At 37.5% G+C, this 27919-nt stretch overlaps 1 protein-coding gene across 4 annotated transcripts in view; it reads left to right on the top strand.

Moving 5' to 3' along the window:
• C7H7orf57 (chromosome 7 C7orf57 homolog) overlaps positions 1 to 27674 on the top strand; it is a 144626-nt gene extending 116952 nt beyond the window's left edge. For all 4 annotated transcript variants that reach the window (XM_016424565.2, XM_056804857.1, XM_007500430.3 and 1 more), the window contains 6 exons: positions 5801 to 5992; positions 12462 to 12570; positions 13299 to 13455; positions 19238 to 19338; positions 23662 to 23861; positions 26602 to 27674. In XM_016424565.2, coding sequence (XP_016280051.1) covers positions 5801 to 5992; positions 12462 to 12570; positions 13299 to 13455; positions 19238 to 19338; positions 23662 to 23861; positions 26602 to 26648 — 806 coding nt within the window. In that variant the 3' untranslated portion in view covers positions 26649 to 27674. The remainder of the gene's footprint in view (positions 1 to 5800; positions 5993 to 12461; positions 12571 to 13298; positions 13456 to 19237; positions 19339 to 23661; positions 23862 to 26601) is intronic.
• The last annotated feature ends 245 nt before the right edge of the window (positions 27675 to 27919 follow it).

Raw genomic sequence — 27919 nt, 5'->3', positions numbered from 1 at the left:
CTCGGCAATGAGAAATACAAGCAAGGACGTGACTCTACCTACCAGTCGCTATGCCCTTGTGGGTGAGTATGGCCCTTTGATCTTGGTAATAATTTCTGAAGAGAAAGGAATTCCTCGGCCCAGTACACCCGAATGATGATCAGGATGAGTTCCTTTTGAAACTGTAGATCTCTCTCATGCATTTCAGAAGGGGGGGGGGGACCCTTTCCAAGAGATTTGGGACATTTTCTTTATCGCAGTACTTACACAGTTGGGAATGAGAAATTCAGAAGTTTTGTGCCTTTGGCTTATTGTATGTAACAAAGAAGAAGGAGATTGCCAACAAAGGTACAGAGAAGGATACAAAAGGTCCTTTGCTAGTCGATTAAAGTTTCTTTGCTTTTTTTTTTTAAGGCAAATTTTACAGATGGGAAACTAAGGCTCATGGAGATAAGTGAACTTACTGTATTTACACAGAACAGTTGAAGTTGTAGACTTATTTAGTGATATAATAATTATTGGACTTAAAAGTGATAGTTAATATTTATTTCCTATAAGTTTTTCTGAGGAAAGAACTGAAAATGGTGTTCTTCACTCTTTTCACTAGTTCTTAACTATTACTCTCACTTCTAAAATAAGAAAAAAAAACAAGGAAAGGAATATTTGGAAGTAGGGAAAAGAGGAAAAGGTGGAAGAAGTGATAGAGAAAATTATAGAATAGAACCATTTTCTTTAGCTGACTTGCATCCATCCCTTATTTTCCCAGTGGTTCAGCATACTGGCCTGCCTGAAGGAGACCTTAAAGGATCATTTAGTCAGACTCACTTTATGAATGAGAAATGAGGCTCCAACAAAGTGGGTGATTTATCCTACTAGTCAGAGAGGCTGGACCTAGAACTCAAGTCTTCTGAATCACACTGCCATCATTATCCTAGACTGCTGCAAGATCCTCCAATCTCTCCTTAATGTAATACAGCCTTTCTCCCCTGGAAATCAAGGGAGATGCTTCAGAAAAAGTCTCCTAAAAAACAAAAATGAATCTGAACTTTTTTAAACTAGACCTGAGATTTCATTAGTATAGGGAATATCTGTTGAGGAATTTTCACTGCTAATACTGATTGGCACCTGCTCTTCCGGTTATTCTAGAGAGTTTTAGCTGGGTCTTGGGTCACAAAGTCAGTATATATCAGAGGTGAAATTGAATTTGGGGCTTCCTGACTCTGAAAGTCTGTTCACTTTGTTCTGCAGCCTTCTCGGTACCTTATGGTAAATTAATAATTCTAAATAAGATACTGTTTATTTCAAAATTCTTTAAGTTCTCATTTCCCACTAGAGAGAAGTCCAAAATGTTTAAGCCTGCATTCAGGCACCTCTATTCCCTGACCCAAACTGCCTTCTGAGATTGTTTCTCAATTCTTCCCTAATCTACCCTGTGTTAAAGCCAAGCTAGACTACTCATTATTCTACTCATCCCCCTCCTCCCTTCCATCCAGTATTCTCAGCTTTGTGACCTTGCTTCCTGGAATATCCTGTTGACATTTTTACCTGTCAAAATCCTAGTCATCTTTTCAGGCCTACCTTCAGTACCATCATCTTCATGAAACCCTCTCTTATCTGTGTGAAACCATCCCCCTACCTCAACTTAAAAAAAAAAAGGCAAGAATCTGATTTCCCCCTTTCTTCTTTTTCCCCATAGCAGTCTGTCCCCTCTCTTTTGGTAGTTGTCTTTTTCTGCCTGTATTATAATTTTATCCCACTGCTAGATTGTAACCACTTGAGTGACTAGCCGAGTAACTTGTATGTAGTAATTTAACATTTATTGAATTATTAAATTAAAAAGAATTAAATGTTTTTTCCATTCCTTATTAAGCTCTTCTTATAATCATTGTAAATAATGAAACTATGTTAGCAGTAGAGGACAGAAAAAAAATCTTTGCGCAATGACAGTTTAGTGCAAAGAACACTACACCAAGAGTCAGGACAATTGGCTTCTAGTGCCACCCAGACCTTGCCTGACCTTTTGAAGGTGTTTAATCTCTCTAGGCTTCAGTTGGCTTCTTCACAAAATAGGAAAAATATTACTATACCTGTATCAGGCAGCAACGCCACCGTGATTCTACTGTTCCTAAGATTTTATGTAACCTTGTGCAATTCACTTAAGTTCTCTGGCCTTAAATTCCCCAACTATAAAATGAGAAAATTGGGCTATACAATGTTTAAGACTCCAGCTCTAGAACTATGGGCTATACAATGTTTAAGACTCCAGCTCTAGAACTATGATTTTTCTGAAAAACAAAATCAAATCTTTGACCTAAGAAGCAACTTTTAATAGCCTATTATCATTTCAGATGACCTCACTTTAAAAAAATATATACAAAATTTGCTCATTTCTCTTTTCAAGAGCCAAATACCTAGATAATATGATTTGGAAATTTGATTATATAGCTTGAGAACATGTGTTTAATGTTTCCTAAATCAAATTCATAAAGAACATTTAGCAGATTGATAATAGTTTTATATATCAATAATAGTGGTGAATTATTTATAAAGGATGACCTAAAGAGCTTTATTGCAGTTTTAAACTTTAATAGTTACTAAATATGTCATTATATGTGTAACTAAATACATTTAATAATTTAATAAAGACAATTAACACAGTACCTAATTACTATATATTATCTCAGCCACATTCTTCTAGTGCCCCTTGTGGTCAGTGGGGAATTGTTTTACAGTAGGCCTTAACAGATTTAACAGGTGGAGATTGTAGTAGGGAGAAAAAGTAAACCTACCTCTAATGAAGTCCTTGCTCAAGGCCTGATGACTATGGTGTTCATGACCTTGACCCTCGGCACTAACTCTTGTTGGCCTCAGTTCCCTCGTCTGTAAAGTGAGGTGGAGAAAGGAACTAGCAAACCACTCTAGTGTGTTGGCCAAAAATCCAAATGGGGTCATGAAGAGTCAGGCACAACTGAAATGACTAAACATTCTTCCCCATGTCTATACAAGATCCATGCATGGTGCATGCTCCTGCATAAAAAGCCTCACCTGTCAGACCTCATGCGGCCATGGCATCTGCATAGGAAGAAGAGGCAGCTCATGTCTCCAACACTGCAGAGCCGATTATATCTTGGGCAGTTGGGTGGCTGGTGGAGCTAGGCCTGAAGTCAGGGACGCTCATCTCCTTGAGTTCAAATGTAGCCTCAGACATTTACTAACTGTGAATTTGGACAAGTCACTTAACTTTGCCTCAGTTTCCTCATTTGTAAAATAGGCTGGAGAAGGAAATGGCAAATCACTATAGTATCTTTTTCAAGAAAACCCATTTAGAGAACACAACTGAAACATCTCAACAATATTCTCTCATTTGAAATTGATTTCTCCCTTTGTTTTTAAGAGTCATAAAAATGGGAATGGAAAAAGCTCTTAACTTTCTAGGATTTGTTTTATTGGTCTTTTCTAGAATCATGTTTGCTTAAACTCATTTAGGTTCCCACCTCGCCAGAAAAGTCCTTCTAGATTAGTCAGGTTCTGCCCTCTCAACTCCACTGGTCCTGCTTTAAATTTTTGTAATACACATATTGTGTATTGAGGATGAACGTTAACCAGTATGATATAATGCTTTTCTGTAATGAGAAGGCCAATGAAAACTTTCTGTACTCTTTCAATCAGTTAGTAATCAATATGGAATAAGAGCTTGTTGGTTGTTTGGCAGCAAATGTTATGCTAGGCCTGGGAGTATAAATACAGAAAGTAGAACATTTTCTACTCTGTGACTTACAATGATGTACACAAGTAGTCTTTCAGTCTTTAGAAGACTTCCATTGAGGGGGAGGCCACTATCTCCCACTATTTGCAGTTTTGAAGAAATTGTTAGAAAGCTTTTTCTCACACATGAAAATTGAATTTTAAATTTAAATTTGCTTCTTTACAATGTCTAACTCGGGATCAGACAAGACAAGGATTATTTTCTTTTCTAGGTGACAGTTCTTCATATACCATAAATACTAGCAAAAAAACTCACTTCCCCTTTAAGTCTCCTAATGGAAAGCAACAATCTGTTGCCTCTTCCAACATATACTTCAAGTCAGAAGTTATCCTTATTTTATTCTTAAATTTATTCCATTGTCTCTCTTGCCCTCTTTTCCCATCTCTGCCAATCCCTCCAATTACCACACACTCCATCCCAAAGAAAAAGAGAGAATACCATCAGCCACATCTATCCTTTCTTTGAAGATCTCCAAATTTTAATATATTGGATTAAAACAATTACTCAAGAAGTGTTCATTATGCACCTACTATGTGCCAAACATTGTGCTTGACACTGAAGATACATGCACAAAGAATGAAACAATCACTAAGAGCTTATATTCTAGTGAAAAAGAATGAATGCATATGTAAATATATATAAAATAATTATAGTTAATAATAATAGATAGATAGATAGATATAGCACTATGTACCAAGCACTATACTAAGAACTTTTATAATGATCTCATTTGATCTTCATAAAAAACCTGGGAGGCAGTATTTATTTAACCCCATTTTATAGTTGAGGAAACTGAGGCAGATAAATTAAATGATCTGCTCAAGGTTGTATTTGCCAATTGACTTACCAGGTTGTATTTGAGACTGAATTTGATCACTTTGCCACCTAGCTGCCTCTAGGAACAAATCTTAAAAATTGTTTTGCTTTACCTCATTTTACTGATGAGAAAACTGAGGCCTAAAGGGTAAAAATAGTTTGTCCATTTGAGCACGATCTTAGATTATTTGTAGGATTTCAAAAGGTAAAAATCTTAAGGGGAGAGTATTCTGGTCAGGAAATAGCTTGAGAAAAAGCAGAGAATTTAGGAAGAAGATACATAATTAATATATTCTTTTTTAGCCAAATGTCCTTAAAATATAATCAGTTTTTCATATCTCAGCCAGATGATGTACAGACTGAATTTTCTGTGAAGTCAAGAACATATTAAATAATTGAAAGAAGCCTTAAAGATCATTTTAATGCTTCCAGTTTTATACCATTATAAGAGAAGGCAGTGTTTTTCAGGGATATGTCCCATATATAACTTGTGGCTCAATTATATTCTACTTTTGCAGAGGAAAAGAATGAGGCATAGAAAAAATTGACAACACAGACCTACCTGGGAAAAACAAAATAACCGTTTTTAAATAATCTTGAAATTCATATATTTGAAAATGAGGTGGGGCCAGGGAGGTACCTAAAGCTTTTTGTAGGATGTAATTTTTTATTTAAGTAGAATAGTCAGCATAGTGGATTTTAGAAGCTTTATAGTTCTATAGATCTACTTTGTGACTTTTCACTTCTTTGTTTTCTAACTATGGCAAACTAACATTAAATACTATTTGTAATGAATTGGGCCAAGTACCCTTTCTCTACTATGGCAGAGGAAGTAGGTATGTACAAAATGTTGTAAAACTTAGAACAAGAATATATATATATATATGCAAGGGCAGCCAGATAGCACAGAGGAAAGAATCCAGACATGGAATCAGGAGGTCCTGGGCTCAAATCTGGCCTCAAACATTTCCTGGCTCTGTGACACTGGGCAAGTCACTTCACCTCAGTGGCCTAGCCCTTACTGCTTTTCTGCCTTGGAACGGATACCACGACAGAAGTTAAGAGTTTTTTTAAAAAAGGATAAAAGTATGTAAGAGGTATCAGACAATCTTATGTGAGGTTAGCACCTACTAGATAAAGTCATCTGAGAAACAGTCTAGTACATTTTAGAAACAAATATGAGACTAATTAATAGGCCCCAATAATTACATTTGTTTAATTTCAATATCTCATTTTTAGACTGGTATTACCATCTTCCATTGAAAAGATCTGAGAAGACCTCAGAAGTTGTACTCCCTCCGACATCTCAGATTCCAGGCCTGAGTGAACTTGCAGAACCACATAATGAGGTTTCATTTGGCTCCCGCAGAAACTGGATAAAAGACACCGACTCCGAATACGTCAAACTTGCAAAACAAGGCGGCAGACCTGGTGAATAAATTCGTGGGCTTTACTTTCCTTTGGAAATTTTATTTTCATGAATTGTGACAAGTATATTTAATAAAAGGGGAAATTTTTGTTTTTAGTTTCTTTACTGTAAATATTGGCATCTCTCAAAAAGTTTTATTTTGTTTTTTCTTTTGGTACAGAGCACTAAGGATGCTCCGCAAACCAGTTTGTTTAGCATTTCTTTTATGGGATTACATGGCCTAGACAAGGGTCTGAAAGACCCTGGTTCTGATTTCACTTATAATACGAAGTGTCTGACCTCAGGCCAAGCCTCCATCTCCCAAGCAATTCCTTGAGATGAATCTAAGTCAGAGGGGATTTTTTCCTGACATCCTCTTTATTTTCCTTTTAAAATTTCTACCCATTTCTTGTTCCTGTTTTTGCCCCCAATAGAAGAAGCCAACACAGTGCCTCACTTTAAGCGGGCCGACTGTGTATAGCTTCTTGGCCTTCTGGCCTGTCCTTCGTGGTTCTGTCCTCTGGTGGGCCAGGGCTCTGAGTCAGGCCGCATGGCCTGCTGGGGGCTGACTGCATACCTGCGAGGAACTCACACTTTGGGGGGAAGCCATTTCAAGGGAAAGAAGCCTTCAGGATTCAGGGAATGGGCACAAGTGGGATCTCTGTGATGTTGGAGGGAATCCAGAAGGGGGAGCTGGGGAGGCAGAGCACAGGCCAGGAGACGTACCTGCTCCATGTAGAGGAGTTCCCTGTCAGCGGACCTCAGAATGCATGGAGGAGGGGGGCAGGAGAGCAAGGTCTAAGAGACCAGACCTATTTGGGGAGGAGTCACAGAGGCCTTTGAATGATGGCGAACTTTAGGTTTGATCCTGGAAGTCCTGGGGAGAGGGATGTGGCCTGGGCTCTTCCTTGGGCACCTCTGAATGGAGGCTAGACTGTGGCAGGGAGGGCCAGCCTGGGTGAGGTGTAGAGGACCTGCCTCAGGGTCCAGGGCCTCCCCAGAGAGCCGTTGGATGGGGGCCCCGGGGAAGGGGGCAGGCAAAGGGGACATCCCTAAAGGGCCCTAGGGAGGGTGAAGAGAGAGGCAGAGCTTTAGGGGAAAGGATCAAGTTCAGTGTTTGACATGTTTAACTTCATTGAATCCCATTCAGGATACCCCATGGGTGCCTGGAGGTGTGAGGCTGGAGATGGGTGGGGACCTTGGACCCAGGGGAGTAGAGGGGAGAAGCATCCTGGGGTGTGCTGAGTAAGGGAGGCCTGGAGAGATGGGGGGACGGGTAGGATCATGGCAGGCTGTGCAGAGAGAGGCCTTTGACTTGGCAAAGAGAAGGAGGGAGGAAGAGGCAGCCCGTATTCTCCAATTTTTTCAGTGAAATAGGAGGAAAAACTCTCACCTGAAACCCTCTGGGCAGAGCCAGGGGAGGCTGGAGAAGAGAGTCCAGTTAGTAAGAGCCGCCTCAGGGAAGTATGAGGGTGCATGAAGGGGGTGTGTTGGAGCGACCAGGGCCCGGTGGAGAAGATGCAAGAGAAGTTTGTAGTGCCCAGGCGGGTGGCACACTGGAGTGATTTTTCTCCCCAGCTTTGTTCTGCAGCACATGTTGGAATGAAGCTGCGGGGGTGGCCGTGATCCCAGGCGGAGGCTTGGCAGGAGCAAGATCAGTGAGAAGGATAAGGAGGTCGGCATAGGGCTAGACTGGGGCACCCAGAGGCCAGTGGCCTGGGCAGAGCCCAGAGGTCAGGGCTTGGGAGGTCTAGGCAGAGGGAGAGATGGAGTGACAACAGAGGTGACCTGATGCATGTGGAAGTGGAACATGTGTGGGTCGTGGCTTAGGTGGGGTGCAGCGTAGAGTATAAAATGAGCAAATTGGCCTTCCTTTACCAGAAGCTTTTGTGTCTGCACTTCACAGAAAGGACTCGTAGGAGCTTGTGGTCCACTTGGACCCCCACAGATCTTTTTGAGAACAACTGCTGTCTGACCCAGCCTCCTCATCTTATGCTTATCGAGTTGGTGTTTCTGAACCCAAATGTAGGACTTTACAAAATCTCCCTTCAGCTTGGTAGAGAGTCTATTTGGTGAGCGTCCTCTCCAGGCCGGGGGTGTTTCCCCAGAGAACCCCCCCCGACGTGTTGATGATGAGTCCATCTGATCGTCTTGTCTAAGCTCTCTCTTCCTCTCCACTTTCTCCACAGGAATACTGTGAGATACTGTATTTAGAAGCTTAGCTAATATCTAGGTAAACTACTTTGGTAGTGTTCTCATCTATTGGCTAAATAATTCTGTCCAAAAAAGGCAGTGAGGTAAGCCTGGCATGATCTCTCTTCTTTAAAAAAATAAATAAATAAAGCCCTTATCTTCTGTCTTAGAATTGATATCCTGTATTAGTTCCAAGGCAGAAAAGTGGTGAGGGCTAGGCAATGGGGGTTAAGTGACTTGCCCAGAGTCACACAGCTAGGAGGAGTAGGAGGTGTCTGAGGCAGATTTGAACTCCAAACCTCCCATCTCCTGGCTTCTGTCCACTGAACCACCCAGCTGCCCCTCCTCCCAGCATCTTTTAAAATTAAACCCTTACTTTCTGTCTTAGAATCAATACCATGTGTTGGTGTTGATTCGAAGGCAGAAGAGCAGCCAGGGCCAGGCGATGGGGGTTCTGGGACTCACCCAGAGCACGAACTCTTCTTGAAGCCATACTGAGTCTCTTTATATTCACCATCTCCTTTTCTAGATGTTCACCAATCATTGTTTTAATGATCTGTTTCAGAAATTTCCTCAGGAATCTTCTTCAGCCATGCTCAGCATACCAGCTCTTTCAAATCTAACATGTAGTTCGCCTGGTCCAAACAACTGGACTTAATCAAAGGCAGGTTGAGGTTCTCTTACTATCTCCTTTTTTGTCTTGGTGCTAATTTCTTTGTGAGGCATTTTTACCTTGTTGCCTCCAGGGGAAGGGTCATTTTCTGTCTTAGAGAAAAGAAAACTAAAATAAGGCTTATCTGCTCTGCTCTTGTCCCATCTCCCTGCGCAAAGGTCCTGTTCCTTCTCGGATGATCCCTTTTCTCTTGGAATAGTTATGTATTTGCATTACTAATACAATTTTTACAGCTGTCACATTCTCATCCTCGGTTCCCTGACCTAACTTCCATCTTCTGTACATTTTTCTTTTTTAACATTTAAGGTTATTTCTCTTTCATTCCTTTTTCTTAATTTAAGTATTTAAGTATTAAGTATTAAGACTGTATTTGACTCTCAAAAAGAGTTTGGTAAAGAATTCATCTTTGTAATTTCTTAGACTATTTTAGTACTTATATTAGTTTAAGTACTAATTATTATTATTTAAAAGTTTATTAGTATTCAAATATAAATCAATCTGGACCATTTTTTCCTTCATTCTAGTTCTTCTAGTTTTACCAAGCTTGATTTATTTCCTGAACTTAAAGATCTCTATCTTATGCATTAATAATTTGAAAATTTTATATTTTTGTAGCCTTTTTATAGATTATTAGCTTTGTTGGCATAAAATTGTATATAGTTGGTTCAGATTAATTTTATTTCTTCATAGAAACAAAATTAATAAACTTCTATCATAAAATTTACCTCATTACTTGAAACAAACAATTTGAATGGAAAAAATCTTAAACTCTTTAAAACTTGTTTCTTTTTTCTTTCATCTAATTACTTAGCCATCATAGTAAAGTTTGCAATAATTTCTACTTTTATTTTACTTGGCGAGCTTCAGAGGAGTGATCTGCTTGAACTGCCATAATCTTTCTGGACTTGTATAAATTTCATCCATACCACAATCATTAGCCTCTCCAGTACATGAATAGTTTTAATAGGATCATAAATTTAAAATTTTGAGTTACACGGATATAGTTATACAGATGAATAAACTGAGGCCCAAAAGGTTTAAATGACCTTCCTAAGTCATCTTGATAATAACTATCAGAGCTGGGATTTGAACCCAATCATGTTTTACTTTCATATAATTTTCCTCATGTATTTTTGGACTATATGTGTTAGTAATTAGGCAAGATTTCAGCTACTGGGAACTATTTCAGGGATTAATATTGCATAATATATGAAACTAAGTGTGTGTGGTTTAGTAAAGTTATAAACTGTTTATAACTAGATATATCTGACTAAATGGATAGAGGAAAAGCTTCTAAAATCTATTTTGGATAGCATTATTTTATTTATTTGCATTTTCCTTGAAGGATTATTTTGCAATAAGTTTTCAAGGAAAATTAATTTCCAAATACAATATACTTAAAACTAGGTAAATATAGTTGTTTTTTCTTCATTTATTAGCTATCCTCCAGAAAGTAGTATAGATCAATTTTTTTATCTTTAATCATTTTATTGCCCTAAAGCAGTAGTTTCCAAACTTTTTTAATCAAGTGCCTCATCAGTAAACAATTTAGAACAGATCCCTTTATATGTTTGTTTTATAAATCTTCTACTAACATACTGATAATTATATATTATAAACTTAAAATTAAAATTTTTAAAGGAATTAAATAATTTTGTATTCTAGAAGTAGTAGAGACACTGGAAATGATCTCTGAGGTCCCTTACAAAGCTGAGAGGGATCATTCAGCATCATTTGGAAGTGACATGTAAAGTAGTTTGAACATTTGCTTTCTCACCAATTTTAAATAGTTTAACATTTGCCAATTTCTTTGAAATAAAAATAATTACTATCGACTATTTTCAGTTTCTTGTTTAAAGGTTTTCACCAGGTTTTCTCAGATCTTCTCAGCTTTTTATTTAACTTTTTTCAAACTTAGAATAATCAGAATTGTTCTGAATGTAATATGATTAAAAGACGTAAGCATTTTTAACATTTCTTGGAATTGGCAGTTGGGCAGCATAGTAGATATGGTATTGGACTTTTGGTTTGGAAACCCTAAGTTCAAATTCTAACTCAGACAGACATTTTATCGGTGTGGCTGTATGACCGGCCAAGTCACTTAACATTGATCTGCCTCAATTTCCTCAGCTATAAAATGGGGCTAACAATAGCACTCACCTAGCATGGTTGTTATAAAGTATCAAATGGGATAGCCTTAAAGCACTGTATAAATGCTAGTGGTTGTCTTGAAGTTGCTTCATCATTCATTAAAATGCAGTACTTTGTGTTGTCTCTTCACTAAAAATGAAAGATAGCCTGTACTCACTTTTAATTCACTCTTCCCCTTACAGAGAAAGTTTTAAGTTTTCTATTGGCCTTCCTAAAAGTATATCTTTGGTTACTTTATTTAATCCAGAAGAGTAGATATCATTTATTTTTATAGTTAGGAAATGTGCTTTGATTCATGGAAACTTAAATACCATTCCCAAATGCTGGGTCTGTTTCTAAAGTAACCATCTTCAGGGCTTGTCAGGCAGTCAACGAGTACTTACGCACATGTTGTGTGCCCACTATGAGGCCACTTGCCTAGCATGGAAAGGCGAAAATGAAACTCTTCTCAAAGAACTTCTGCTATATTGACGGAGCCAGCATGTACAACCACCGGAAGGCTCAGGAAAAGCTTTCTAGAGATAGTGAGGAGTAAAAGAACTGAGGAATTCTCAGAGGCGAGGTGAAAAACAAGGGCAAGCATTCCAAGCATATTGGATCATATCAAAGGACATTAAGGCAAGAATTGGAGCATTTCTGCAGTGGAACAGCAGAGAGGCCTGTCTGAATCACAGAATACTTTGCGGGCAATGGGGCAGGAAATGTACAGGCATGCTGGAAAGATACATTGGAACCAGGTTATAAAGTCCTTTCAATTCCAGCCTGAGACATTTCAGATTCTGCCCTGACTCGACCTTAGCTGTGTGACCGAGGCATGCCCAAGGAGGGGGTTGGACTCTCGAGTCACTCCCAACTCTCTATCTGTAATCTGGTTTGATCCAGGAGGTAATAAAGAGCTACTGGAGTTTACTCAGTGCAGGGCTAGTCCTTTGTTTAGATAAAATAAGTAGATCATTTTTGGAAGCTAACCAGTTTTAACCAATTCAGTTGTATTTACCCTTACTTAAAACGTAACTATCCAGTTAAGATTTTAGAATAATTAGTTCTAAGTGTAAATATGAAGAGAAGAAATAGAAATAGCAAAAGAAAAACATCATAATAGCTCAATATAATTTTGAATTTGTTTATATTGGTTGATTACTATGTTTATATTAGAAAATTAATAATGGCCTCGTTTGCTAACAATTATTAAAATGCTATGGGTAGATTTGGAAAAACAATGAATTTTATCTCTAAAATTCAACCTTTGACTATCAGTTCTTGTATCATCTATAAATTAGCAGATGTCCCTAGTATCCACAGAATATTTTAATGATATACACAGCAGTCAAAAAATAAAAAGAAATCATCAATTTTAGTTTAATAGTTTTCAGTTGTTAATTGTTGTCACCATACCTGGTAACCAGGTATGTTTATAATAGTTTAAACCCTTGGCAATGAGGAAACTTAAATCATGTCTTAATCTTTAACTTAAGATTTATTGAAACATTATGCTGCTGGTTCAAGAAAAGGATCTCCTGTTGCATATTCTATGCCTGAATGGTATACTCATCACAGTAAACCACCAACTGCAGATCAGAAAGAGTAAGTGTCCTTGAAATCATCTACATTTTTGCTTACCCATCTAAGTGGGATAGGGGGAAGGTTTCTTTAATGAAATTTTAATTGAAAGGCAAAATGAATGTAATTCACCATTACTGCACCATTACTGTTATGTTAAATAGGCTAGTGGAATCTCTTAGAAGGAAGAAGTTATTGCTGAGATGTAACTTTGCTGAGCAAGTTCAGCCCTGAAGTGCCAGAACTTTCATATGTTCTAGCACTGCCACTGAAGAGTTAATTCAGTGCTCCATATTCTCTATAGAGCCATACTTTTATCTACATAGCTGATCTTTCTTGGAATAAATGATAGCCTATGCAAAAAATATCTGGGTGTCTTAGTGAAAACAGTACTATAGAAATCCAAGATACTCTCAAACGTGATATAGTTCCTTTATTTACCCAACATTTTCTTTTCAGTAGTCCTGGACATTCTGTCCATGCACCAAAACCCTCTTGCCCAAGCCATTTCTTATTTTCAAATAACAGTTTTCCTTCAAGTGTCACATTTGTTTTATCCGCTGGCAGGTAGATCCAAAACATAGTTGAAGATTAAGCATACATTTGGGCAAGATGAGAAAAGTGGACTGCAAGTGCTGGAGGCAGGAAAGGAGAAAAGGGCAAGGTGGGGGGAAGGCATTCAAAGAGAAAAAAAAACAACAATCATTTTAAACCTTTATTTAAAATTGTTAATTCCTTTTTCCCCCCTACAGAATCCATGTATCTTCCATGCCAGAGTATATGATATATGAAGAATTTAATCCTGAACAGGCTAATGGTAGCTATGAATCCAAAAGGGGACCTTTTGATTTTGATATGAAAACAGTTTGGCAGAGGGAAGCTGAGGAACAGGAAAAGGAGAAAAAAAAGGTGACTCCATCTTGCATGAGGATTGCATTGTTTCTACATGTCATAGAAACTGCATTAGGAGCCTCAAATGTAACTTAAGTATTATTTAGTTCTTTTTAATATTATTTATTCCACAAACATGTAGAAGTATCTACCATGTGCCACCAACTGTGCTCAGTGCTGGCAATGTAGAGCCTATGAAGAAGTCAGTCCATCCATACTTGCAAGAATTTCACTTTCTACTGAAATGCTGATTGCATATTTTAGTATAGTTTTAAGTATCTTGACAAATTTCAGATTCACAATTATGTGCCTTTTAAAGCTTCCTCTTGAGGGAAGTAATTTATTTTGCTTCACCCAAAATGCATATATATTTTTATTATACTTTCAGCTAACCAAAACTTGATCTAGGGGAGATCAAAGTGATATAAAGTTTTTATCTATTAAACACAAAGAAGCTGTGAAAGGAAAAAGATCAATTTTTTTCTCCTCCGACTCTTAATTTAACAGATCTTCATCACCCACAAAGGTTAACTCCTAAATGTATGAATCCTGTTGCTAACAGGAGAAAGAGGCAGCAGGAAGGGTTTCCTTAGCAAAAAGACATGCCATTGCCTTAGCTCAAAAACTTTGCCTTTCACCAGCCTCTTGATTCATTTCATTTCATTTAAGCTAAACTGTAACTAAGGCTTTACTCTTGAATATTTTGCAGGAGAACCATTAATCCAAGTCCATTTCTAACTGGCCAGTTAGGTGGCACAGTGGATGGGGGGCTGGACCTGACTTCAGGAAGACCTGAGTTCAAATCCAGCCTCTAACACTTCTGGCACTGTGACCCTAGACAAATCACTTCACCCTGTTTGCCTCAGTTTCCTCATCGATAAAATGAGCTGAAGAAGGAAATAGCAACTGCTCTAGTATCTCTGTCAAGAAAACCCCAAATGGGGTCCCAAAGAGTTAGACACAACTGAAAAGACATAACATCATTTCTAACTGGCAGAATTTACGGGATACATTCTGTCACTGGGACTTCTTACTCCAAAGGCTGAGCTTCCATAGTGTAAGGGTTAAAAGTAGGAGTTCGACAAAAGTGAGGAGAGCAGCTGAATAAAAACACTTAGTTTAATTTGAGATATACAGATAGAAAACAGAAAAAGAGGAGAGATTATTGTCCTTATACCCTATAACTATACCTAAATTCCTAATACTATCTAAAATTTCTAATAACCTACCTCTCTTCTGAGGACAGTTTCTTCTTGCCTGAAAAACACCAGGCCTACTCTAACCTACTCTATCTATCAATGATTCACTAATTACCTAACTCCCTAAATAATTAGACATCAATCTATCAGTCAGTTTTCTATCACCCACGTGTCAGTAGCCAACTGCCAGTTGTCCTTGCCTTAGAGATAGATCTCCTGCTCTCTGGAGATCCAGAGGCAAAAAGTCCCTCTCAGTGCTCCTTCCTGGGCTCCCCAGGAACAGAATCTTCAGCTCTTCAGCTTTGGCTCACTGACTCCTGTTAGTTCTGCTCTACTTAGAAACCCTGCTCTCTTGCCTCTTAAGGAAACAGAGGGAGACATTAAGAAAATCCCCTTATCAACAGGAAATAATCATTCACTGAGTCAGTATTTGGAATTATAACCTAAATCTCCTAACTCTTGTTCATGTCTTCACAGCATACTTAATTACCAAAGAACTGAACAATTCCATTAGAGTGAGCTTGAATACGTAATTATTATGATATCATCATTAGAGAAATTGTAAAGATGTAATTATAATTATTAGCAACAACATCAAATATATTTATGGTATTTTCCTATACTATATTTTGGTCTAGGTACTAAAAGAAAGTAAATGAAAAAAGATATCAGTCCTGCCTTATATAGAGTAGGTAAGAATTCTAAATAGGAAATAGGAACAAAGACATTCATTAAAGATACTACAATTAATGAACATTTAATAAATGTATAGAGAATAGTAAATTGCGTGTGGGATGAGTATCCTTAGTAGAAAAGTCAGTGATAAAGAAATTAGGTGCTTAGAAATGTGGGAAGTCTCCATTTCCTTTCCAATTAATGAAAGCTTCATGAATGAAGCTGTTATTTGAAGAATTTCTCAAGTAGTTGAAGGGTAAGAATTTGATAATCCAGCTATAGAGGACTTTTTGAGTCAGAAAGAAAATCATGGAAGAAGCCTTTGTGACATGGGTAGGATTAGTAAAGTTTTGAGATGTGCCCAAAAGGAAAAAGAGGATTAGGCAAGGGAAAGAGGAAATTCTGTAATAAGATGAATCAAATAGAAACCTTCTAGCAGGAGTAGGGATCTTGTTTCTCTTTAAAAAACTGAAAAACTGGGGGCATCTGGGTAGCTTGAGAGCCAGGCCTAGAGACAGGAGGTCCTGGGTTCAAATTTGGCCTTCCCAGTTGTATGACCCTGGACAAGTCACTTGACCCTCATTGCCTAGCCCTTACCACTCTTCTGCCTTGGAACCAATACATAGTATTGATTCCAAGATGGAAGGTAAGGGTTTAAAAAAAAACAAACTGAAAAAGTTTTGAGAGGAAGGAGGTAGTTGGCATATAAAAATGATGAATTCTTTTAAAACATGAAGTAATTTTGAGAACTAACTAAAGATATATTGTACTAGGAGAAGTCAGAAGGCCAGAAAATGGGTGGTTGTAGTGATTTAGTTGATTTGTCTAGTGTCTAGGTTATGTCCATGGTTGAAAGGATAAAGAGGTGTGACAAGGAAATCACTTTAAAAGACTGATATATATTAATTTAAGGTCGCCAAGAAATTCAGCTATGTAATTCCTTAATGAAAACTCAAGTCAGCAGTCAACCTTTTATGGAGTTTAATTACAAACAGGAAGAAGAAAGGTATTAGAGAGAGAGAGAGAGAGAGAGAGAAGGGAATAGGGCTTAAATACCCCCTCTGTTTAGGCTAGGCCAAAAGGCCCAAGCCCTTAGATAGCTGAGGCAAAGAAAAGAGATCAGTCCCTATTACTCACGTGACCAAAATGGAGAAACAGTCTCAGGGGCCTCCACCTCCAGCTTCCTTCAGAGCAAGTTTCTCAGAGCACAACCTCTCAGAGCAAAACCTCTCCAACCCCCTCCATCCTCAGACCCCGCTATCTTTAAGGAAACCATCCAAGTTCCCTCCCCTCAGTTCTCACATCTCCCAATCACTGTCCATGTCTTCCTTGTGCCAATGGTGGCTCTAGCTTAACCCAGGACCGCCCAGAGGTCTGTGGCTTTGCACATGTCTGTTGAAGGTCATATTCTCAAATAATTAAATCTTGATCCTTTGCTGCAGCCCTTCCTAAATCCTGTTACCCTGAGCAGGGTGGAGATTGGAAGTTCCAAGACCTGGTTCTGTCATTCCAAGTATCTCTATTGTATCAATTCTAAAATCAAGCATGACTCAAAGAACTTCCTGTTCTATGCTTAAGCATAAGTCAAAGCCCTTTCCATTGTTCAGCAAAAGGGTTCTGTCCTAAAGTAATCTTAAGTAGGGAGAAGGACCCTCCCATGCCAAGGGGGGGTTCACATTCCAATAGACTATCAGTAGGAAATTTTTCAAGTATGAAATTTCCCAATGGTGAAATTTCCAACATTTATAAGTCTAAGAAATTTTAAGGTTTACAGAGGGAAATTTGGAGACAGTGTTTTAATACATTTTAAAAAATAAATTTTGTTGATACTTTGTTTTTATGTTACCTACATTTTCCATTGACTCTCACCCAGAATGCCATTCCTTTAATTTAAAAAAATGTAGAGGGCAGCTAGGTGGCTCAGTGTATAGAAAGCGAGGCCAAGAGACCTGGTCTAGGTTCAAATATGGCCTCAGATACTTTCTAGCTGTGTGACCTTGGGCAAAGCACTTAAACTTGGTTGCTTAACCCTTATTGATGTTCTGCCTTGGGGTATGGACATTTTATTAATTCTCTTTTCATAATTTTAAATTGCTTTCCAGAATGATTGCACTAATTCCTCTCTATAACAATACATTAGGTTGCCTATTTTGATCCACAACCATTCCAACATTGGCTCTTAATTTGGAGAACATATTATTGAAAATTATATGATTTGACAATTTGACCAAATGTGATAAAACCAATGATCGATTGGTTTTATAATAAAATGTGGAATATGGAAATAGGATAGGGACATAGAAAGAAAATGAATGGTTTATAGAAGAAAAAAGATACAGGTAGTTCCTGACTACTACCTCCTTTCTTTAGCAATAGCTCCTCTGGACCTATGGAATACACATAAATTCTCCTCCGCAATCTGGAATTCCTCTTTCCTTTTCCCTCTCTGTCTAGAACTACACCATCCTTCATGAAATCATCCTACTCTGTGAGGGCAATCTGCAGTTTAAGGACTGATGATAGCAAATTTGAATCCTTTGGGCATTCAGTTAAAAGCAATTTAGATTAAAAAAACTCTTTGGGCAAAAAAAGCAGGACCAGACTTCGGGATGAGATGTTTCCAGTCCTGAAGAGGTCAGTGCTAAAGCTGGAGTAGCCAACAAGATCAATTAGCAGAAAAAAAAATTGTCAGTAAAGACTTATCCTTTCTTTTTCATTAATCATTCTCACCTCCCTCTCACAAAAAGCAACATTTTGAGGAAAATGCACATGCTAAATTTTAATATTCAATATATAGTACAATGTAGTTCTTAGATGGACTGATAAAAGTATTCTTTTACTTTGTAAAACAAAGCACTTTGTACATAGTTAATTCTTAAGAATGCTTTTTCATTCACTCATTCACCCTGGAAATTACATACTAAAACTTTTTGATAGTTTAAAAACAATTTTGATGTAAAAAATAAATACTTACATCAATCCTTCTAGGAACTATGTTGTAAAATTCTACAGTCTAAAAATATATAGAGATCAGATATATACCTTATTTAGACCAAGCTGATTACTATGATAGATTCTTATAAATGGATTCTGTGTTTTAATATCTAAAATACAAGTTTTTTGTTAATAATAAAGGTAACTCTCTCAAAAAGGACCCTGAGCTATTCTAATTAAATATAGGTTGGGGTATATGACCTGTAATGTTGATGTTGCTAATTATTACTTGGATAATGACAAATCTTATCTTCTGCCAACTAATTAAGCTAGCTGGACAACTAATTACTGGTGTACCCTACAACTTAGTATTGTAAATATTTTTTACTCTCATGGAAAAGTTCTAATTATATTTTTAATCTCTGTTTTTCATTTCCTTCTAATTCTTTAATACCTTCTATCCATGGACATTATTTGACCCAAAAATGACACTTGGGACTAAAGAACTTTTTGGTTCCTAATATACATAGACAAAACAACCTTTGGAAAACGAGTCTTTTTGATCCACTGAATTAATAAGAGCACTAGAGAGGCAAACTGTAAATCATTGCCTTTTCGCAACTATTTATAAGTTCATTTGAAGGAAAATTCATGGACAAAATAAAGTGAAGAATTTTATGATTCAGTTTGCATGTGTGTTGTACTTTCTGCAGGTTAAAATGAAATGAGCTAAAAATATACTACCTTAGTATCTTTTAATTCAGACTTTGTCCTTTTGAGTTTATACTTTGAGATTTTCTTTAAAGAGACTTTATTGTAAAAGACCATCCTTCCTGAAATAGAATGTTATTTGCTTATCAGTAGTTATGGGTACTATACTGCAAACAAGACATATTTCAGTCTTTTTACTATAATTTTCTGATTTTTTTCTTATTATGTGGTCTCCAAATGACTTCACTAAATTAATGTTATATGTGTTTTTCTTGACACAGGTAAAACTGCCAGCCATTAACTCAAAATATGCAAGCAGAGCAGGAACTACTTCTAGTTCTAAAGATAACAATGCAAGGAATAGGCTTTCATTTCCTCCTATGTAAGTAATTATAAATGTTCATTTTTTAAAAATAAACTTTATTTCAAGTCTTGATTCTATCTTTAAACATTTGTATGTAAGAAACAGAGCTATTATAATTATTTCTCAACACCACCATCCTTAGCATATCTCTTGACTTGGGCTTTATAAAGAATTTGGACATTTTTGCTTTCTTGCTTTTTTTGTGTCCTATTGTCATTCTTCTCACCCAGTCCAGGCAGAAAGTAAGAACTTAAATGCTTGCTGAATGGGTCCTACTCATATCTATAATTCTATTCTCTTCAGAACCTAGCTTTTTCTTTCTTTTTTCTTTTCAGATCATATGTCAATATTTTTAATATTCATTTTCTGGCATTTTGCAATCTATATTCTCTCTGTCCCTCCTAATCCTTTCCACCTCCCCAAGAGGAGAGATACAATATATGTTGCTCATATGGTATTCATATAGTACACATTTCTATATTCATCGTGTGAAACAAGGCACAAATTGCTTACGCTAGAGAAAAATTCATGGAGGAAATAAAGTGAAGAAGGGCACACTTCGATCTGCATTCAGACTCCATCAGGACTTGCCCTAAGGGATCCTGGCCTTGTTGATAACAGTTAAGTCATTCACAGTTGATCATCATACAGTGTTGTTGTTACTGTGTACAATGTTTACTTTGCATCACTTTCCACGTATTTGTGATCATCTTCCCTTATCCAACTAGGTCTGACCAGTACACTATTTTGTGTTCCCTCATTTGTTTATGATATCACCCTTTATTTCTAAGTCACGGATCCATTTTGACTTTACCTTGAAAATTCATTTTCAGGAATTTTGTCCTTAATCCAAATATAGCATCTGTTTGTATGGGAAGTACCATACCTATCTACTTTTCTCATCAGACATTTCTCCAGAGATCTTATGGACTCAGTTTCTTCTGGGCATCTCTTATTATTCACTTCTTACCTCTCCATTACTCTTTGGTTATTCACAACTTTAATTTGTAGGTTATGTCTTGAGGGTAGCCAGGTGATGCAGTGGATAGAGGCGTAGGCCTGTAGCCAGGAAGAATCCTCTTCATGAGTTGAAATCTCATTTCAGAAACTAGCTGTGTGACCCTGGACAAGTCACTTAATCCTATTGGCCTCAGTTTCCTCATCTGTAAAATGAACTGGAGAAGGAAAAGGCAAAATACTCTAGTATCTTTGCCAAGAAAACCCAAGATGGGGTCACAAAGAGTCAGACACAGCTGAAATGAATAAACAAGTTTATGACTTGAAGCCATACAGCAACAGCAGAAGAATGTTGATGTTAAAAAGATAGCCCTTAATATTAATGGAGAAGCTTAGTGTCATTAAAAGCACTGTGCAGCTTTCCTGAGGGAATCCAGCCTGATCTCATTCTCTGCTTCAGTTCTGGGCTCAGTTATTGTTCATTTAGTGTCTGCCCAACATACACATATTAGTGGACCATTGCATATGGAAGCTGACTCACTGGAACTCTCCATCCACTTGTTTTCCCCTGTGTGGACAGAGCAGTCCACAGCAGTCATCTTCTGGATGACTGGAGATCATACTTGGAGGCTCTACAGTGTTCCCAGGCCTGATATGATCACTATAATGCTCACAGAACCTCAGTAGTCATCAGGAGTTACTCCATTCAGACGCTACACTGGGCACCTACAACAGTGTTAGATAGTTCTGGCAAGCGTATTTACCATGCTTAATGCTTCATTTGGCATTAATAATCAGGTCATCAAAGTCATAGCATTACATTTTTTCAAGGAATCTAATGATTTTACTTAAAAGTACAAGAGATGCCGTGTTGGAAGAAAACCTTAAAGTTGGAATCAAATGCCCAGTAAATAAAGATCTTCTATGTACCTCATAGTAAGTTAGGCGATGATAAAAGCAGTCTCCTCTAGACTGTAACTTGCAGAGGTCTCCCTTTGTTTGTCCTCCATGCAGGTGTAGATTATTCTTATAAAAACTTTATGGTGAAGGGAATTCAGTAATGTGCTGTTCTATAATTATTATTATTTTCTCATAATAGGATGTCTTGTTGCCTTACCAAGCATGATAAAATCTCCAATGCTAAACCCTTTATTTGCCTCTGCAAGTAGATCCTGTGAGCCATCCTTTTATTTATCTGTAACTTTAAGAATGCTTTATGTTCTGACCCCTGAAGGGAACATGCACTTAAATCAGATCCATTTGAGTTACCAAATGGACTTTATTAGGACATTTTGAGTATATGCACATACATATGAATTATCTATGCATATAGTATATATATGCCCACATGCTTATACATTATATATATGTAGTAATATATACATATTATGTCTGTACATATCCATATAACATACACACATATATATGTCTGTGCACGTGCGTACATACCCCAAAACTTTTCTAGGTTGATAACATGGAGAACAATCTTGCCTTTCCCATAATACTTGATAGCTTGGTCATTAGAGAAAGAGTATGGAACTAGAAGTTTATTGGGACCCAAGGTGGCATTTTTCACTGTTATGTTTTGCAGCTTAATTTTTTAAGTTAACATGCTGTGCATTTGCTAGGAAGTAGTAGGGCTTAGAGAATAGAGGGGGAGGCTTGCAGTCTGAAGGACTTTAATTCAAGTCTTATCTTTGACAGATGCTGGTTGTGTGATCAGAGGCAAGTCATTTAACCTCAGTGCCTCCAGCATTTCTCTAAGATTATGGAAGTTAAGAAAAGGCTATTGATTTTTATCTAACCATCCATGATCTTTTTTTAGATTTAGATTTTTTAGATATTTTTAGAGTTTAGATTTTAGATGTTTCAATTAGATTTGTTAGATTTCATCTACCCATTGATGAAATCACAAATTTTGGATGGAAATAATCCAGCATATTTCCTTAGAGATATCGGCCTACTTGATTGGGAAGAAATCCATTTCCTTGATGTATATATGTATCACGGGGTAATTATTTACCTAAAGCAATTTGTAGTTATTTATGGTAATGGAGGAAAAGGATCTCATGAAACATGTTTGAAAATGTTTTTAACCAATAACTACAACTTCTTTCTTCATAAAACTTTTATCATAGAAATGAAAATGTCACATTTACTGTATTTTGTTAATTTTTACCTTGTCCCATTCTTTGAATATAAATTAATCAATATGATATTGATTAATTTATATTCAAAGATTATTACCTATAATTCTCCTTATGTTGTGTGTTCATTTATCTCTTCAGTTAAACTGAAAAGACTGTGAAGGGATGAGACAAACATATTCCTACATATCTTTTACATGACTTAGTTCAGGCTTGGTATCAATTCAAAATTAGTCATTTAAATTCATGAAAATAGCATGCATATTCATGAGCATACTAGGCTAATTGAGGGTCATGGAGAAAAATTAATTCCTTAGCTATTCTGCCTGGAACCTGAGCTGGCACCATGTTTGCTTTCTGATGAGCCAGTTTCCAAACATTCCTTAACATTCAAATAACAGCTAGGGCTGCTTATTTGTCTAGCATCATGCTTGGCACTGTAGGGGATACAGTGAAGGATGAGACTCAGTCCCTACCTTTTAGGAGTGCTAAATTGACTTGAAAAGACTACTACATGAACTAGGACAGTTCAGAATAGGAAAAGAGAGGACTGGCTTACCTAGGGAAAATTGCAAAACTCCTTTAATGATCTCAGACTTTATCTTTTTAATTCCAATATTCTTCTGGTGTCTTAGTGAGAAAAGAACAACCTGACTAGAACAGAAAATTGCAGACTTCCATTCCTTTCCAATGTATTTTCACATGGCCAAAAGAAGCACAGAAGTCCCCTAAACACTGTCTTGTGCTTCCTTAACACTTTACTAATTTCTTACATTGATTTTGTGGCAACTAGTAGTTTATGGCACATTATTGAAGGTGTTACTCTTGAGTACAGCCTTATGTTTCTGGAAGGATGCTTGATTATCTAAGCCCTTGTTCATCCACTCTCTGTCCTTTGAGAAAGAAATTCTGTGTCCAAGTTAGTTGCTAGACTTCCTATGGCAGGTTTCACGATCCATACTAGAAGGGACCAGTACGTAGGCAAATGGTGTAAGAGAAGTTTAGCTAGGTAGAGTGTGAAATTCCTGGATGTAGACCTCATGAAGTCATACCAAACTGTCACTGGAATCATAAAATCAGTAGATATATGTCGGTGTTGCTTTCTGATGTCTTTCTAATTTCATTATAACATAAGCTAGTACCATTTTACATTCAAAGGAAAAAGATTTCTATCCATATTTACTTTTTAATTTGACATTTATACTTAGCTTTATCTTTTTCCTTTTTATTTTTCAAGGCCTGGTTACAAAACCAATGAACCAACAAACTTCACAAAACTAATTAGCAACGGTTATAAGGATGAGTGGTTACAACATCGTGCAGACACAGAGAAAAAATCTCCACCATTATCTAAAGTTTTGGAGGTACCTGAGTCACCTGCGACTGCGCTGTTGCCTCAAGATTCAGAGGTTCCAGAAAGTGCTGAGAGGCTTGAAGGTAGAGTATTTTTTGTTATGTGACATCTCTGAAGTCTTTGTTTAATATTGCAGGTGCAACTTTCATATTTTGTTATGGAAGGCAATTTGAGTATCGTTTTTTAAAATGCAACTGTTACTGAGGTTATAGATCAAAATTATCAAACATGTACATCTTTTTAAATTGGAAAACAAGATATGGATTGCTAAAGGCATATGTAAGTGACTTTATATTTTCTTTTGTTTAATTTGGAAAATAGTCCAGATTAGCTATCCAGAACTAGCTATGCCCTTTACTTGAGACTTCACAGCAAAATTAAATATAGAGTGGATTATGTGGTAGGCACTGTCCTAAGTAATTCAAAAATATTATCTCATTTGATCAAATCAAACTGGCTGGTAGTGCACAACAGTAGGGCTTTCTTTGACCAATGACTATATTTTGCGTGACTGAAGATGGTCAAGGATATAATCAGAATCCGGAGGGGATAAGCCAAACAGAATACAATGGTGTTGACCAGTAGTACCACCATTCAGCTAGAATTTGGAGGCTTTCTTGGGGGCCAGGGCAAAAGGAGGAGCAAGTGATCCTAGAAGGAGCTGCTTCCCCCCTCCTCACACTGTTACCCCAAACTCCTAACACTCCCATATTGCTTCTTGAGCCAGGGAAGCTCCAGGAGGTTGAGGTGGTTTAGAGGAGAGGGCAGCCATGTTTGATTGGTCTCCCACCTTTGGAGGCAGCTAATGGCATGGTAGGTAGAGCTTTGGGCTTAGAGTCAAAAAGACTGGCCTTCACATCTAGCCTCAGACACTAGCGGTGTGAACTCAGTCAAGTCAAAGAGAGAAGAGGGTGTTTGGAACAGGAAGAGCCTCTCACCGGAAACACCAGCCTGGTAAAACCCAAGAGCAGCTACATACATTTTCTGGAAGAAAAGTGTGTCAGCCATCACAAGCAAACTGGACAAAGCAGGATCAGGGCTAACTCTTAGGAAGCTTCAGCCCTCTGGAGAGAATGTGCCATCTTGTCACGTGGGAAAACACTGCCCCTCTCCGTGACTGGCATGAGGAAAGAGCCAAGTGAGCATAGGCTCTCCGAGACAACTAGTGATATTTTTATTCTTTTGAAAGTAATCATTGGTAAGAATTCTGCTTCATTCTGAAGAATGAATATTTTTCTAAGTGGATACTAATTAGAACATGAGCCTATTTCCCAGCATTAATTCATTCTATGACCTCATTTATAGTTTCTGGTGCTTCCAGAGAAACATCAGGTATTTTGGTAGAGGTCGTTGTGGTTTTTTTAAGCCCTTGCCTTCCGATATTGGGTATTGGTTCCATGCATAAGAGCAGTAAGAGCTAGGCAATGGGGGTGAAGTGACTGGTCCAGGGTCACCCAGCTGGGAAGTATCTGAGGCAAGATTTGAACCCAGGACCTCGCTACCTCTTGGGCAAGATTTTTTGATGTGAATCATAGTCTACTTGCAGGGCCAATAATGTAGCCACTTAGTACCACAGTAGAAGCTACAAGCCCGAAGCTGTTAGAGAACGACATTAGGAATTCCCTTTTTTAGTGGATCCATTCTCTTTTAGAAGTCAGGTCACAAAAGCTGGGACTGGCAAACTCCCCAACGAGTCACAGGAATGGGCGGCTTCTTTTTGTATTTTGGCCTTTCTCAAAGGCCCAGAACAGCCTTTCTTTAGCTTATTTGTATCCTCTCTGCTTAGCACAATGCCTGACACGTGGTTGGCTCACAGGTAGTGAGGCTCTTGCCCTACCCCCGACCCCCGACTGCCCTTTTTGCTCCCCCTCCCCCAGAGTCCCTCCTGGCCCGCCGCCAGGATTCGTGGCCTTCCTTGACCCAGTCCCTACTGCCAGCATCGCTTGCTCGTGGAATCCATTGGAGTATCTGGCGGCGCCATCTGCCCTGCTGAGCCCGCTGCCTTTGCCGAGCCGCATGGTGCTGTCCGAGGCACGTCAGCCTTATCAGCCACTTCCCGGCTTCCACGTCCCGGGAGCTGCTGGTTACCCGCTATCGCTATCGCTATCGCTATCGCGCCCTGCTTGGGCTCCTCTTTTCTGCTTGTTCGGTTCTGGCTTAACTCGGACTTGTGTTAAGCGATTCTTTCCCGGGTGTGTGGTTACTACTTTGGATTTTGAATGACCCCGAATAGTAGTCTGAACTTCAGCGAGGCTCCCATTTCACTTTGTGTTTCACTCCTCCTCCAGGAAAACTCCTTCCTTGGGCTTTAGAACTTGCGCCTTTGCCTGGCCCTGTCCCGGTCTGCAGCAGCAGCTTGTTGGTTTAGTAGGCTGGAGAAAACCTCCCCTCCCCTCCCCCTCCCGTCCCCTCCTCCTCCCCCCTCCACTGCACCCCTCCCCCACCTCACCTCCCTCCTCAGCTTCTTTCTGTATTTTGGCCTTTCTCAAAGGCCCGGAACAGCCTTTTGCTTATTTGTATCCTCCATGCTTAGCACAATGCTTGACACGTGGTTGGCTTAATGAATGTTTATCATGTGGTATCACATCTGAGGGATGGGCTGCATTCCAAAAAGTGCACCCTTGCCCATAGAATTAGGTTTAGACTGAGTGAATTAAAGCCTCGCTGTAGGCTATGAAAAATGCTCTGATTTTGCATAGATGTTAGGCATGATCTATAATCATGTAATTAATATAATGGTGATAGAATAACTCATTCTTACTTTAAGAAAGTGGATATTTATTGTAAAATGCACTTACCTCTTTTTCATTTCTTTCAATGCAGGTACACCAGTATCTGAGTCTGGAGAAACACCATCAGAACTCAAATGAAATCTGTAGCTAATACTATAAATGTTTTTTTTTTTAATGCAAAATGTAATAATACTGGGAGCACAACTATATTTATAAAGCTATAATTATTACCTTATATTGAACTAGATTTTTAGGAGATTATCTATCTTGCAGTGAAATTTTATATTCCTGCAGTATAGATCATGTATTTTTCTTACTTTGTTTCATTTTTCTGGACGGTAACATAGGGTCAACAAATTAAAATAAGACCTTTTTGTTACCCCTCCTGCTGACCTGATGATTTCCCCATATCATTGATACCAATTATTTTTTCCCCTATATAAAACCATAGGACATAGAAGCTACTGCTCGGGCTACTGTTGAATGGTATTTCTGCTGAAATAGACTATTGAGATTCTAATAGCTTATAGGTTATAGTGTTGAAAGTAAAAGGATCTAAATAAAAACAAGGTACAAGATGATATTCGAGTACTATTTGGCACTTTAATTCCTTCTTGAAACAATTTTGTATGTCTTTTGAATGTTATATATTCAGAATGCTTAATATATTTAATACTAGAATATTATACTATCAGTACGTGTTAAGTAAAAAAGCTTTTTGTCAATTGTATCTGCCTTGGAAGTTATTAAACATTTAATATAAGAACATTATAATGTCCACTTAAGTTAAAGCAAGTTTTGTTAATACTTTTTCTATGTAATTGAAAATGTAGAATATAAAAATATTTAGTATGAGAATGTTTATTACTTTTTAAGCAACATTATTTAATTTTAATATTGGTTATGTAATCTAAAAATCTGACTAGAAAAATAGTTTTACAATAATCATATTGTTATCTCATTTTATGAATTTTGTATTATGGATTTCATGAATTTAATTTTAAGTAAATTTATATTAGAATGTGCTTTTACAATTTGAATTTGATTCGCAAATGAATTTATTAAGAATTTTAGAAACTCTAATATTTTCAAATGTTTTCTCCAGAATTAAGTTATCATGCACTTGCTCATTTAAAATTAAATTTTCAAAATTAATTGCTTAAATGAAGTATTTATTTAAGCCGTGGAATTAAACAGTTTGAATTGATAAATGGGTGGAATACATAAAAAATGAAACATTCCGCAGGAGAATATAAATGAGATAAGTGACAATTATAGTATTATAATGAGAACATTTGTTTCTTCTACTTGAGTTTATTTAAGGGCAATAGGGAGTGAAATAAAGATGAGTGGCTAGAAAATTTTAGATCAGAATTAATATGGTCTTATCTTTTAAAGATTTGAACATT

The sequence above is a fragment of the Monodelphis domestica genome, chromosome 7 (genome assembly GCF_027887165.1).
Source record: "Monodelphis domestica isolate mMonDom1 chromosome 7, mMonDom1.pri, whole genome shotgun sequence".
Taxonomy (NCBI): Eukaryota; Metazoa; Chordata; class Mammalia; order Didelphimorphia; family Didelphidae; genus Monodelphis; species Monodelphis domestica.
Note: the sequence above shows the minus strand (reverse complement) of the source record. Positions and strands in the feature narration are given on the sequence as shown.